The sequence below is a fragment of the Ananas comosus genome, linkage group 14, assembly GCF_001540865.1.
Source record: "Ananas comosus cultivar F153 linkage group 14, ASM154086v1, whole genome shotgun sequence".
NCBI classification, from domain to species: domain Eukaryota; kingdom Viridiplantae; phylum Streptophyta; class Magnoliopsida; order Poales; family Bromeliaceae; genus Ananas; species Ananas comosus.
Genome location: NC_033634.1, coordinates 2,467,499 through 2,482,231, shown reverse-complemented (window position 1 = coordinate 2,482,231; position 14,733 = coordinate 2,467,499). Strand labels below are relative to the sequence as shown.

The window sequence follows — 14,733 nt, the reverse complement described above, 5'->3', positions numbered from 1 at the left end:
AAAATTTATTTTTGATGTAAAAAAATATACTTTTCACTTGTTTTGTTCGACGTAAAAATATTTTTACGAATTTGAAAAAAATAAAACTCTCATTTTTAACCGTTTTTCTGCGGAAAATAAAAACTCAATCTACGTAAAACTTTTTCATTTATTATTTTCCACCGAATAAAATAAATGTGGATATTTTTTTTATTTTAACCAAATAAATGTTGATGAAAAACTTTTTTTTTTTTTCTACAAACCAAACACTACAAAACATAAAATCTTTTTTTCTACCGAAAATTATTTTTTATGATTTTACGTTGAACCAAACAGATCCTCAGTAGAACTTGATCTGATTTGAAATTCAAACAACATGATTAGCGATCGATCAACATAATATCAGCAATTCTTCAAGGGACAAATCCAATATTAACTTCCAAGTACTACAGCCATACATAAGCTAATATATTTCATATCAAACCATATAATTTTACAAAGTTTTTACATTGTCATCATCCTTTGCCTAGCATTCCCTTCCTAAATATTCTAAAATCCATGCCAAAAAACGAAGCTGAGATACCTTAATGACTGCAAAAAATGTCATATCACAAGCTCGTGAACAAATCGAATGGTGATTCAACATGAATGATTGACTACAATAGGAGCTGCAGAAGTTGCAACATGATGAACAATTTGATCGCTCTGAAGCCGGAGTAGGACTTCAAAATAGATCCTGACAATTGTATATACCCGGAGTAAATGTTTCCATTTACAGCGGGAGTTCGATTAGACGCTCCCGTGTTCTTGCACACTCCCATTGGTGCTCCAGCCTGCAAAATATCTCGTTAATGTGTAATTTTCAGATTGTTTTGCTACGGGTTAAAAATTTAGCGAAACCATCAATATGAGAGAAGTGATCACTGCCTAAAGGAACAGTAAGGAGGATGCAAATGCAAAGTGATGAAGTCTTCAAATGCTTAGGGAGAGGGGGGGCCGAATGAAAATGCAACATTTATAGGAAGCTTTCTTAAGTCAGCTTTTCGCTAAACAAAAAGTTTGGGGTCTTCGAGCATATCATAAAGCTTAAAAGTTTCAAACAGACCTGACAGGAACTAATGATGCTACAGCCACAAAGCGCTAGCCCGTTTATTCGATCTTGAATATCGAAGACTCCTCGACCATCACTTCTCTGCAAGTACATCCCTTGTTCAGGAAATTGCAACTTTCTTCATGTTACAGATTTTGTACTTTTGAGGTGAAACGAACTAGTATCGCTTACCATGTAAAAATTCACTGCAAGAAAGTTAGGCATTTGATTTCCGGCAGCTTTATAGCAAGCGTCAACCATCTGAGCGAGACCCACGGAGTTCTCCTTGCAAGCTTCATTCTCAACAGGAATGGTTGGGAAGTAGTTTTGCAGGAATAGAGACGCATATCTTGAGTTCAGAGCTTGTGATTCCTTTCTATTAGGGCAAGTGCCAGGCACAATCCCTGGATCCCCAGCTGGAAAGGACAAGAACACAAAATTATATAAGGTCAGTCAGAGTGCTAGGACAAAAGACTCGAACGAATTAACAGCCATGATATTAAAATCAGCAAGCGGCAAGGATCCGAAAAAGCACTAATCTTCAGTTTCCTTTGCTTACAATAACATTATTTTGCATGTTATTGTCAAGAAACTTCATTCAATATATGAGAAGGAACTTAAGCTTTTAATGCGAGCTAATAAAAATTGTGATTAAATATTAGAATAATCGAGGTTTATCATGCAACGTAGAGAGGGCCGACAATTTTGGTTAGCAATGCAAATTGCAACTAGTTTTAGCTCCTTAGAGACTGTTTTATATGATATCTTTCTCTTTTTTTGAGAGAGAAAGATAGTATGGTACCCACTATATTCATTTTATTTTTTAAAAAATAAACTTAGCTAGAGATGTGAAGCAACTAAACTTCAAATTTGGAATCTTGGATACCAACCATCAAGTCCTTTGCCGCTTGTGCCAGAGACGGTTATTTGATATCTTTTTCAACAACATCTTTTCATTGTAACTAAAATTTTCCTCATTTGTAAACCATACAAGTGAAATCAGGCTATTTAGCATATCAAACTCCACAAATTTCCTTGCTGTATATGTTACCATCGTAGCCTGCTTCTCATCCTTAACTTAGCTCACGGAGTCATGAAAACTTATGGCCTTGGTAACTCGATAGTTTAACTCGTCATTACCATTTGCTGAACTTAGGATTGAATTTAGCAATTCAGAGGACAAGACACCGAGTCATATGGTCTCTGACATCACAGCATGGAAAGGTGGCGTCTCTTGCAGTACACAGTTTCCGACCATTTCTTTTCTCCTTGACCTTTGTTTTTTATTTACTTTGAAATGTAGAATCCTAGAAAAATACAGAGTGATATAATTTGGTTTTGATAAGGCCTACCTCTATTTACGAATCTGAAAACTTATGAAGTATAAAGAAGCCTTCGAAATCCATTTCATTTCTCCAAACTCAGAAGAAATCAACACTATACCTGGAGGCAGCACTTCTGTTCTAATGAAAAAATTTTCACTTTCCAGTTTACTTTTCAATGGGACCGTGCGGGACGAGGTCCGTAAAATAATATAGGCAATAATAAACAAGCCAGTAAGTATTAATAGGCGGAACACATAACTGAACTCAAAAGGGGCATCTCATTTATTGTTCTACTCTTATTATAAGGTTAACTCAATAGGTTTATCCTCTTCTATTTTCTACCTATGGGACCATCATGACAATACTTTATTCTCAAAATGTCTGTTACCTGAGTTTAGTAAGTCTAAAACCAGTATTACTTTGTAAGTGAATCACTACTTGAAAAAGAAAATTTGACATTTCAAGACCACTTACATGCCTTTTATATCATCTAACTACTATCAATATAACTCAACTTTTATTGTCTCAAGCTATCCGGGGAAGTTAATGGCAGATCGACTAACAAAATAACATGATGATCAATTAAAGTAAACATCAAGATTTAGAGAACTTACGCTCATTCTCCAACAAGTACTTCCACTGATAAGCAATCCCCTCACTAGCTTCCTTGGAAGCATCAGAAGTGAAAACCAGAAGCCGGCGGTTCTTTGCCACCATGTCGGTCACGCTCGGCCAGTCCTTGCCGTTAGTTGGCATTTCTGAAACCGGGTACCAGTACTTTACCAAGTCTGCGCTAGTAAATAGCTTGCTTAAACCCATGGGAGCGTGGACATAGTCTTCGATGATTATGGTCACAATCTCTGTCGGATTTGCTGAGAGAAATGACTCCACCTCCTTCAGAGTATTGATTGCTGGTTCCTAACAAATTATAGACAGCAGCCATTCTATGTTACCGTTTTAGCATAACCCTTTCCTTGAAATTTAACTCAAATTTCAATTTCGTCTTTAAGACTTTCAATAAATAATCAGTTTCTAAAGTATGATCCTCATTTCAATCTCATATTTCATCCTCAAATTTATACCAAAGGAAAGTCTACTATTGTTGTGCTAATGGGGCACTTTTGCATGCGCTTAAGTACCCGAACAACTTTATCATTATGCAAAACAAACTTCACGGACAAGAAAGGTTCGAAATCGAAATCGGGATCGAAGTTCCGCAACTAAATTAGCGAGTAGCCCCCCAAAATTTTTCTTTTTTGGTCAATATGGCTAAATAGGTAATTGAAACAAAGGTTAAAATTCTGAAGTTGAACTTACAAAAGCAGTGAAATTGTAGCATTGCCCCTGAAATGAGTGGCAGAGCCATACATCGCCATCGAAGTCATACATGTCCAGCATCAACCCCCTCACACCATTCTACAAATTCGCAACAAACAACCCAAAAAACTTTCAACAATTTGAGCAACAAGAGAGGAAACCCTAAGACAAACAACTTCGAGCATCAACATACAGCAACATTATTACCCTCAATTGGTTAGCAACAGTATCATCCTGGTTGTAAAAAGTTACCCTCTGCACCCCGGTGTACGACGGCTCACCGAGAATGGAGAATGAATTGTGAGTGACGAGCCAAGTATACCTATTAAAGGGCAACCCTTTAACCTAAAACATAACCAATCAAGTTTACCCAAGCTGATGGAATTATAGAGAGAGAGAGGTGTATAGAGAGAGGTCGAGATAGGGGGGTTACAATGGAGGTGGGCTCGACGGCCTGGGCGCGGATGCAGGAGGGCCCGGCCATGCCGGAGGCCGGGCAATTGCCGCAGTTGAGCCCCGCGGCGCAGTCGTCGGCGGAAGAGCACGGATCCTGGAGCTGTGTGAGGTTACAACATATATGCCTCAGATCAACAACAACAACAACAACAACAACACACACACACAGAATACATGCTCAGATCAATAGAAACCACACACACACACACCTGGCATGAATGGGGAGAGCAAGAAGAGCTGGAGAAGGGGAGGATCGATAAGAAGAAGAAGAAGAAGAAGAAGAAGAAGAAGGGAAAGGGTTTCATAATCACTCCTGGGGTAGCTGGAGCTGGAGCTGGAGCTGGAGCTGGAGCTGAAATAGAGAGAGAGAGAGAGAGAGAGAGAGAGAGAGAGAGAGAGAGAAGGGGGGATTGGGTTGCTTTGGTGGGTTTATTGGTCTCTTTTTTGCTTTATGGGGTTTTGTTATTGAGTGGCTTTTGCTTGGTAACAGGAGAGGGGGGAAAAGGGAGGAGTTGGTGGGGGTGGGAGTGAGGAGAGGAAATTGCGTTTTGGTGAGAGAGAGAGAGAGAGAGAGGAAGCAAGCGTTCGATTCCTCTTTCGTGTAGAGAGAGAGAGAGAGAGAGAGAGAGAGAGAGAGGAGAAGGGGTGCAAAATCTGGGAGTGAGCACATGAAGCAAGTTGGTGTTTTCAGAGATCAAATATTGAGGAGACAAAAGATTATAATTTTCCTTATCTGAATTGGGCCCAGCTTTGGTAATATAATGACTAAAATATATTATATTTTTATCACATATAAAATATTCGAAAAATTTAAAGGAAACTTCACTTTTTTTATGTTAAAAAAAATATAGTTGTAGTGGCCATCGGAGGAGAATAGCAATCTACATTTTGTTCGCCGAGATTGCAAACATAATTTTATTTTATAATTAAAGCATAAAAAATTATAAATATTTTTAAATTTTTTAAAATTTTTATAATATAAAATTAGCTCTTTTAACCATCATATTAACGAATTAGATTTTATCACAAAGGACGTAAAACTTTCTCATTTATAATTATTCTATTTATTATTTAATAATAATAATAATTTATTTAAGTTTTTATATTACTTAAAAAATATATGCTATTTTAACATAAAATTATTAATTTTTCCTTGATTATACTCTTAACTATCATATTCGACACAATAAAATTATTTTATAATATATTTTATATGATATAAGAAATTGAGCAAGAATGCTATTAGTAGCAAAATAGCAAATATGCTTCATTGTCACTGCATTGTTATCCATTTATTTTCGATGATGAAACCTCCAAATTGACGATCGGTATCATTATATATGATTTATACTACTTGAAACATTTATAAATTAAATTCCATATTTTTTTCGATATTGTTCTCATGTTTATTAAGTGGACACAAAAATAAACGATTGAAAATAAATATCCTTTAAAATATGACGATAAAAATCTTGTAATCAAGACAAAAAATATGGATCTTATTTTAAATAATTTAAAAAATTTTCTAATCAAAATTTAATTAATTTGTATATCTTTACATCATTAAACGAGAAAGTCTTATATTGACTATTAAAATTATAAATTTTGAAACACTTTAATCATTAAATCAATAATATCGAAATAAAATTAAAATTTAGTTTCTAAATACTTCAAGTAATATAGGTCATGTTCATATACCAATCGTGATTAGAAATTCCATTATCAAAAATAAATAAATAATAATAAAACATATTTGCAGTGTTTGGTTAGGGGATAGGGATAGGAATAAACCCTTATACCCCTTTATACCCAAACGCTAATTTTTTACCCAAAAATAGTAGTTCTCAGTTATCTATAATAACCGGGTATAACTATTCCCACCAACACCTCCATTTTCTATATAAAACTATCTAATATTTTTCTTATTTCATATTATCTATCCAAACGATATTTTTCTTATCCCCGGAAGTAACCTAATTTTCATCCAAACGCTATTTTTTTATCCTCGTACTTGTATCTATTTTTGTAATAACTAGTTCTTGTTTATACCCGAACCAAACGGTAGAGTAAGAGAGAGGAATAAAAGACGATGGTCACCACCCACCTAGTATTCAACTCTATCTGAGATTTTTTTTTCTTTTTTATTAATTTAAGTGGACCGGTGACTATAGTTAATTATATAACTGTATTTTGCCAATTTAATTACGATCAGTTCTTGTACGCCTCACACGTGCCGCACTACAAATAAAGATTTACCACACATAATGGTCCAGAATATAAGGTTTTAATGGGTAAAAAAAATAGAAACCGGATTTTCGGGGACGCATCCAGGAAACACCGGCTCAATAAACGGGTCCGTTTGATAAGAAATACAAACTTTTAATTAAACTTTCATTTGCTTTAATTTAAATTATTTTTCTAAATTTATTCAGAAGATTTATTTTTCAAAAAAAAATATTTATTAGCTATCAACCATTAGCGGTTAACAAAATCTACAATTTTTTTTTCAACTAAAATATATCTAAATTGTTAAAATCAGCACAACCATCAATAAATTTAACAAAATATTTAATCTGATTAATAGAAAGTAAAATAAATATTAAAATCCGCACTTTAATTTTAAAGACAAATAAAATGAAACTCACAAGTATTTTTGAGAAAGATGATTTGAAACAATGAAAAATAATAAAAACTTTAGTCAAATATAGAAAGAAATCTAAAATACGTAAGCTGAGATATAAAGTTTAGTACCTAATCAAATTAGAGGTTCCAAATTGCAGCTAAAGATATAGATTTTTATTTTAAATCGTCTACGAATGTACTTGAGAACCCAGATGCATGACAGAATCACACTAAGCTGGTAAATTGTTTTCTTGAGAACTCATTTGACATGATTTTGAACACCTGTTTACTTTAACTGATATAGAATGTGTCATTCTCTACAAGATTTTAAAATAAAAACACAATACATGATTAAATGAAGTGGTTGCATACATACAGTACACGAATTCATTGTACAAATATTTTCCGTAAACATGTACAGATTTTGAAAGGTTGTACAAAACAGCTGTTTCTATCATTTACACTGCAAACTAATTAAAATCTCAAGTATGTACAATTTAAGAAGCGAAAGTCCCTTCAACCCCTGGGCAAATCCTACTCCTCAAAGCAGCTGAGAAAGACGAGAAGCCGGAACTTTCCCTAACAGAAGAGACGGAAACTCCGGAAGTGATATTAACAAATACAATTTTAATAGGAACAGATCAAATTCATTAAATCCGCTCGCATTCATAAAGTGTATAGCAAACGAATTCAATAAACGTGATCAGCCCCCCCTATCAAAATTGCCTTTGTTAATAGCCGCAACTTTTCATGGTAGAAGAAATGAAATCTCGGAAAGTGATAATAACAAATATAATTTTAATAGGAACAGATCAAATTCATTAAATTTGGTCACTATTCGGTAAATCTGATCATGTTAGGCTAATAATGACCAGATTTAATGAATCTGATCTGTCCGATTAAAATTGTATATGTTAATAGCATCATTTCCAAATTGACCTATCTGTGACATAAAGACAAGCAATTGTTGGGATACAAATGTTCTGGTCTTAACAAAGCTGCAACTCGTCTCAACTAAAATGAATCAAATGCAATACTCTACATTCCCAATGACACCAAAAGCAAGCTGGAGCAATTAAAGCCTTGTGTCCTGTTCCTAGTTATCCAAATCAACCTACTGAGGGAGTCATCAAAAAAGAGAAAGATACCAAAAAAAAGAGAGGAGAAATAGATCATAGCATCAGGCAGTTCACAGTTCCACCAAGGATTTACATAGAAATTCCGGATCAGAATACTTTCTCATCTGCATATACATAAAGTGATACATAAAGTTGAAATAAAAGGAATGTTGTTAGGATTTCTTCAAAACTAGGAGCCTGTTCAGACTGGGTATCATACAAGTACTGTTCAGAGTCCAGATTTGTAGTTCAAATCCTGCAAACAACTTTCCACAGAAGCTAGAAGGGAAAAATTCAAATGTAGCTTCTGCTTTTGGGTGCTTAGAAGCTCTTCTTAGCCTCCCACTTCATTCAGAAGCTCTAAAATTCTTATTGGCCAAACGCATGACTTTTACTTCTCGAATAGAGAAGTTGCTCAAGAAGCAAGGCAAAAAGGCACTAAGACAGTACTTCATGAATTTGTTAATCAAGAATTTTCCATAGCACATGCACATTGTCTAACGAGGGCAAAGGCCTCACTATCAAAGATACCCATCCCCCCTAAGCCTACATTGGATCTTAACTATTCTCACGAGATCTTGATCAAATAAGAGAAAACTGTCTTCCAAAAAGACCAACTAGAACATTATGTCAGCTTGGAGACACAACTTAGAAAATTTTTCTCCCAATGATCTGAACTAAAGGAGCCATAATTAAGCCAGCACGTGCAAAGGTCAGCTTGGAGACACAACTTAGAAAATTTTTCTTCCAATGATCTGAACTAAAAGGAGCCATAATTAAGCTAGCATATGCCAATGCATATACTGATAGTGACTATTTTGGCCCAGCTTCTAAAACAACTTCTCTACTCGAGAAGCAGAAGTCAAACGTTTGGCAAACAAAAATTTTACAGCTTTTGGATGAACTAGTATCCAAAAAAGAGATCTTAAGCCCTAAAAGCAAGTCCAAGTGGGGATTGGATGGGATCAGAGGTGAGTTCTAGTGAAAAGGAAAGAGATTTTCTCATCAGAGTTTTTCCAATGAGCATCCTATGGCCACTTGTTATGATATATTATATAAAAGTCAAATAGCAATTGAGATGAAATAAGTCTGATTCTTGTCAAATATGCAACAGAAAAATGCTTGTTCCACTCCCATTTACTATGAAGTAAACAAGATACTACATCAGATTGATCAATTTGGTCAATTTGAGGATTTATAGAGTCCACACAATAGGTAATCGTACAAAATATCTAATTACTTACTATAAATACATAAGCAAATGCAACTACCGAAATGAATCAAATGATATAGACCCTATTTTCATGAGCATCAATGAAATGCCATAGATCTAACGAAATGATGCAGACCCTATTTTCTTGAGCACCAATGAAATGCCATAGATCTCACTTCCTAAATTACTATTAGCCTCCTACTTATAGGCAACTATCATAGTGATATTAGCAAAACCGAAATTGTTATTGATAGAGCAGGTTCATTGAATCTGGTCAAGTCTATCACATAAATCTCATTGATGTCTACATGATAGACTTGACCAGATTCAATAAACCTACTCTGCCAATAACAATTTTAGCTATGCCAATATTACGACTTTACCAAATGCCCATAAAAAGCCCGATAGAACTTCTAAAACTATTTAGCTGGGAGAGGATAAGAAATTAGGGTAATAGACTAGTAGTGAACAAACCCACAAGCAAACTTTTTTGTATTCTGCCTAAACCTTCATAACTAATATTCTACTGGGCAGTTGTATGCTTTATGGTAGCGATTTCATAGCTGGTATTCTTGTAGATGGTATTTACCCTTTTTCGTTATTATCAAACATGTCCAAAACAAACCTATAATTTTCACAACTAAACGGCTCAGAAGGACCGACCGTCCTTAGCGCAAGTGGCAAAGGGCTTGGTGGTTGGTACCCGAGGTCCCAAGTTCGAAATCCTAGTTGATTCACATTTCCAGCTAAGTTTATTTCTAAATGAAATAAACGAAGCGGGTAGCATGCTATCTATCTCTCTCTCAAAAAAAAAAAAAAAAGGCTCAGAAGGAAGGAACTTTTTCATTTTCGAAGTAATAAGCTCTTATTAACTTTCCACTTTAGCCAAAAGCTCTAAACTTTTTGTTTGCCAAACACCTAACTTTTGCTTCTCAATATAGGAGCCACTCAAAGAATGACAAACAAGTATATGATAATATAGTTGGTGTAATGTTAGTTCATGTATTCCTTTAATGAAATAATGTAAAGCAAATGCTAACCATCCAGCCTTACTGAAAGCTAACTTTAAAAGATACTTCAACCTAAGCAGTTTCTCTTTGAATTTTCATCATCCCACACTGTGCTTCTAACTGATTAACTGCATGTCATATAGTGCCACATTGTGCTAGTTTCATTTTTACACAAATATATATATAGTTCGTATGGCACAAATACAAAAGTAACTTTTCTATTCAAGAAGCAAAAGTCAGATGTTTGACAAACAAAAGTTCTAGAGCTTTTGGCAAAAGTAGAAAGATAAAAAGAGCTAACCCTAGATCTAGCCCAAGCTAAAAGATGATTTAAAGTCTAAAATGCGCTTCAAGTAATCCCTTTTCGTGCGTTCACCTTCCAAATAAAAACTTTCCGTGAACCATAGCCTTCTCGATATTGGTTTTAGCACTTTTAATAGACCTATTATATACTTGCGAAACATTAGGAACCTCTTATGAATTGAAATCTCGCTATGCATTCTTATTCCTACATAAGATCAAATCTACCAATAAAAGCTCTTATAGTTGTTTCCATTATAATAATCCAAAACTCAAAACTACTAAAACAACATTTGTATATCATTTGAGTTCTTGAAAGACTCCAAATACTCTTCTAGTCCAAGTGTGCTATCAAAACAAAAGAAAATGCTATTTCTATTCTTTCCTTGATTAAGAGACTACTCGGTGTGATTGTCGATTCTAAATACATTTCATAGAGTTGTTCAAAGAAAGCATTAAAAGTCCTTTCACTACAATTTAGTCTTTAGACTTTCTATTTGTCAAACAACTAACTTTTGCTTCCCGAATAGAAAACCTTACAAGCCAGAACAGATAGGCACTAGTAAGATAGTAATTGATGTCTCTTACAAACTTGTGCTCAACCTTTGCTAAAGATACATACACTTTCATCACATCCCTCTAGGATTTGGTAGGATTGGCATTGAATTCTTTTGTGAAAGTTGACCGACAATAGCAAACTTAGCAAAAGCAATCTCCCATGTTGACTAGAGCTAAAAAGTTTCTTGTTAAGGTTTCATATTCCTTGGCCATGCTTAACACAAGTTTGCACAGCATATACAGCAGTGATACTTGTGCTAGCATCCTAATGTCACAGGTTAGCTCAGCAAATATTTTTCGAATACATACTTTTGTTAGCATATGCAAAAGTATATACTACCTAATTGGTTTGACTTCTAAAAAAGTTATTCTACTCAAGAAGCAAAAGTCAGACGTTTAGCAAACAGAAAAAAAATCTAGAGCTCCTAGCATAGTGCGAAGACTAAAAGAGCTCCCTAAAAAGCTGGTCTAACTTAAAAGTTTTTTTGTTCAACTCCATGCCAAGTATATTTACATTCAGCATTTGCAAGTTGGAAAGATAATGGCAATATCCCTGCTATCCTGTTAAGTACTTTTGAGTTTGATAAATTTCCAACTAGAACTAAGTAGGAGATATCAAACTGTACGCTAGAATGGAGTTATGCTACTCTCATAAGGAACCATTAGCCTAGATAATTCCCTTTGCCCTCTTATAGTGGATAAACTATCCTTATTTCCTATCCATGGAACTACAATACTCTAAACAAACACATCTTGCAACTTCTTCAAATACCTCTACTCAAATAATATTCCTACGTTTTGTCAAAAAGGCCTAACAACGTATGACACAAGTTGATGTGTTCTAAAGGTTCTTACAACTGGAATTACACATAACCCTGTACAATGACAGTAATTTCAGTAAATTAACACGGTAGAGCAAACATACACACTTATTTTCTAAAGTGCCGAAAATCTCCTCTCAACTAGTTATAATTCCTTTTCATTAATATCAGCCAAATTTGGAGGGGGTGGTGGGAAGGGGGTGTGTGTGTGTGTGTGTGTGTGTGTGTGTGTGTGGAGAGATAGAATAAAAGTAGGAAATGAATATAATAAAAAAAATGTGTAGGGATTCTTGATGAGAACTACTCAAATAGTTTTAACCAAACAGAGTGCATAGACCAATTTCAATGTAATGGCCATCCATCAATCAAACAATCACAATGTGAATTCCTTAACATAATATTATATATTATATAATATAAATATATGAAATCAAAATTAAGTTAAATATTAAAATTAATTCAAACTTTAATTCGTAACCTTATCGCGATAAGGTGGTTTTACCACCTTATTGTTTAAGGAACGATAGGGCCCTATTGGCCCTTATCGTTCCAAACTGGCCCTATTTTATAGGGCCGGTCAAAAGTAAGGTAAACCGCCTTATCGCCCCTATTGAAAACAATAGGGGCGATTAGGGGGTTGGTTTGCCCCGGNGTGTGTGTGTGTGTGTGTGTGTGTGTGTGGAGAGATAGAATAAAAGTAGGAAATGAATATAATAAAAAAAATGTGTAGGGATTCTTGATGAGAACTACTCAAATAGTTTTAACCAAACAGAGTGCATAGACCAATTTCAATGTAATGGCCATCCATCAATCAAACAATCACAATGTGAATTCCTTAAAAGGAAGACCAATCTCTTCAATATAGCATGTGGATTTTTTTAACAAGTGTCCTAAGAGCACTCGTTAAGACCTATTAATTAAATTGTGACAACAAACTATAAGGTGCATTGTCTTACTGCACAACATGACTAATAAATACAAGTGGACTGACTAATATAATGATCTTAGACTTATAGTTACCTGTGAACAGGTAAGATACACTTATTCCCACCATTTGAACCATAATTAATAAATCTTAACAAGTGCTCATATGACACTCATTAGAAAAACCCATAATATTTCTTTAAGCTCCAAGTCAGCATTTTGATTTCCAAACTCCCAAAGAGTACCAAAAGATGATATTATTTTAGTCCTTGAACTAGCCATTCTAATTTCTTAAACAATCTAATCTCTGTTAATTTAATCACTTTGCAAGGCAATTAGTACAACAATCTAATCTAATAGTAACTCAAGAATTACTATGATCTCCACTGCACTAACATCATCTACTTTAACATTAAAACATGGAATTTAACCATATCTTAAACTAAATTTAAATTTTAGAAGCGCATTTTTTTCCCTATACAGTATATTTATTAATTTATATAACTCGAATATAGGGTTACATATGTAATTGTAATATGCAATTTCATAATTCTGGATTTTACTTCCTCAATATTGAGTGTGAACACTTACTTACGATCAAATTTTCCACACTTATCAAAATAGATTCAACAATATCACACAAATGCTAGGCTATTTTTGTAAGACCTGTGGAACCTAGTTGCATGCATCCATTCCAATCAAGAATGTTGGCCCCAAAAAAGAATAAACTTTTTAAAACTCGTAATTAAACATTAATTATTTTGTCATTCAAAATATGTGACAGCTAAATGTAAGTTCATCCTATATAGCAATCTCGAAAATAGTGTGTTCAGTGCATCTTTAACTACCTTAAAATTGGATGAAAGCACAAAACAATTTAATTTAAAAGACTAGCATAAAGAGGCATAAACAAACTTTTGCAATCAAAATTGAAACTGCTATGTCACGTAACAGATCGAAAACTGTCAAAGCAAATGAAAGGCAATAAGCATGATATTCAGAAAAAGATGATCAACGGTGCCTTAAAGACACGATTGATCGACCATCAAACCAAGTAGTTCTAAATCTAAAACTTTAATGTTACTCAAGCAAGGCCGTATTAACAACACGATTAAAAGACTCTGACTCGAGCAAATGGGAACGGAAATCAAATAAAACCAGATCCGATCAACAATCAAGTAAAAACAGAATATAAGATAAAAAAGATTAAAACAAATAAACAAATAAATGAAAGCAAGAAAAACAAAATGACTTTAAATCCCAGTACTACCCAAAGTATCTGATCAAAACTAAATACCGCTCCTCCTTCAAGCAAAATTCAAATAATCTACTACCCCTAATTTCAACTTATACTCATTTCGACTTATAAACAAAGAGAAATAGCATACTAACACCATGATATGCAAAGAAAGGAAGGCAAAATAACCATCTTAAAATCGAGAACTCACCACCCAAATAATAATAATAATAATAATAATAATAAATCTGAAACCAAAAACTTTCAGATCGGGTATTACCGAATCCGAGGGGGTTACCGATACGACTTCAGGCAGCGGGCGCCGCGGCAGACGAACTCCTTGGGCTCGCATCGGCGGGGATCGACGTGCTTCTCGTCGACGTGCTTCTGGTAGAAGGCGACGAGGGCTTTGGCGACGCTCTGGCGCACGGCGTAGACCTACGAGGCCTTGCCCCCGCCGCGGAAGCGGATGCGCGCGTCGCCCCCGGCGAAGCGGGCGCGGCCGAGGAGGTGGAGGAGGATCGGCTCCACGGCCTTGCAGCCGAGAGTCCCGGGCATCACCAGCTAGATCGGGGGCACCCACGCTCCGTCTTCTTCCGCTCGAAGCACCGCACCAACTCGCTCGCCGACGCCATGGATGTGGCGCCGAGGGAGAGAGAGGAGAGAGAAAACCTGGCACTAACCCTAACCCTAGGAGAGGGAAACACCAGCCGCGCAAGAAAGGAGGAGGTTCATGTTGAAGACCTGTATATAGAGTGTTGTC

At 35.2% G+C, this 14,733-nt stretch overlaps 1 protein-coding gene across 5 annotated transcripts; it reads right to left on the bottom strand.

Moving 5' to 3' along the window:
• Nucleotides 412-14,732, bottom strand: LOC109720541 (PI-PLC X domain-containing protein At5g67130). 5 transcript variants are annotated; one of them, XM_020247740.1, is made up of 8 exons: nt 14,251-14,732; nt 4,145-4,267; nt 3,919-4,056; nt 3,712-3,810; nt 3,009-3,312; nt 1,262-1,485; nt 1,085-1,171; nt 412-812 (listed from the first exon to the last, which is right to left on the bottom strand). In XM_020247740.1, the coding sequence occupies exons 1-8, from the start codon at nt 14,320-14,322 to the stop codon at nt 636-638; spliced, it is 1,224 nt and encodes a 407-aa protein (XP_020103329.1). In that variant the 5' UTR covers nt 14,323-14,732; the 3' UTR covers nt 412-635. The 5 variants fall into 5 exon arrangements, with proteins under 5 accessions (XP_020103329.1, XP_020103328.1, XP_020103330.1 ...); XM_020247739.1 differs by lacking the exon at nt 14,251-14,732 and adding an exon at nt 4,377-4,504; XM_020247741.1 differs by lacking the exon at nt 14,251-14,732 and adding an exon at nt 4,377-4,504 and having other exon boundaries at nt 1,085-1,185; nt 1,303-1,485.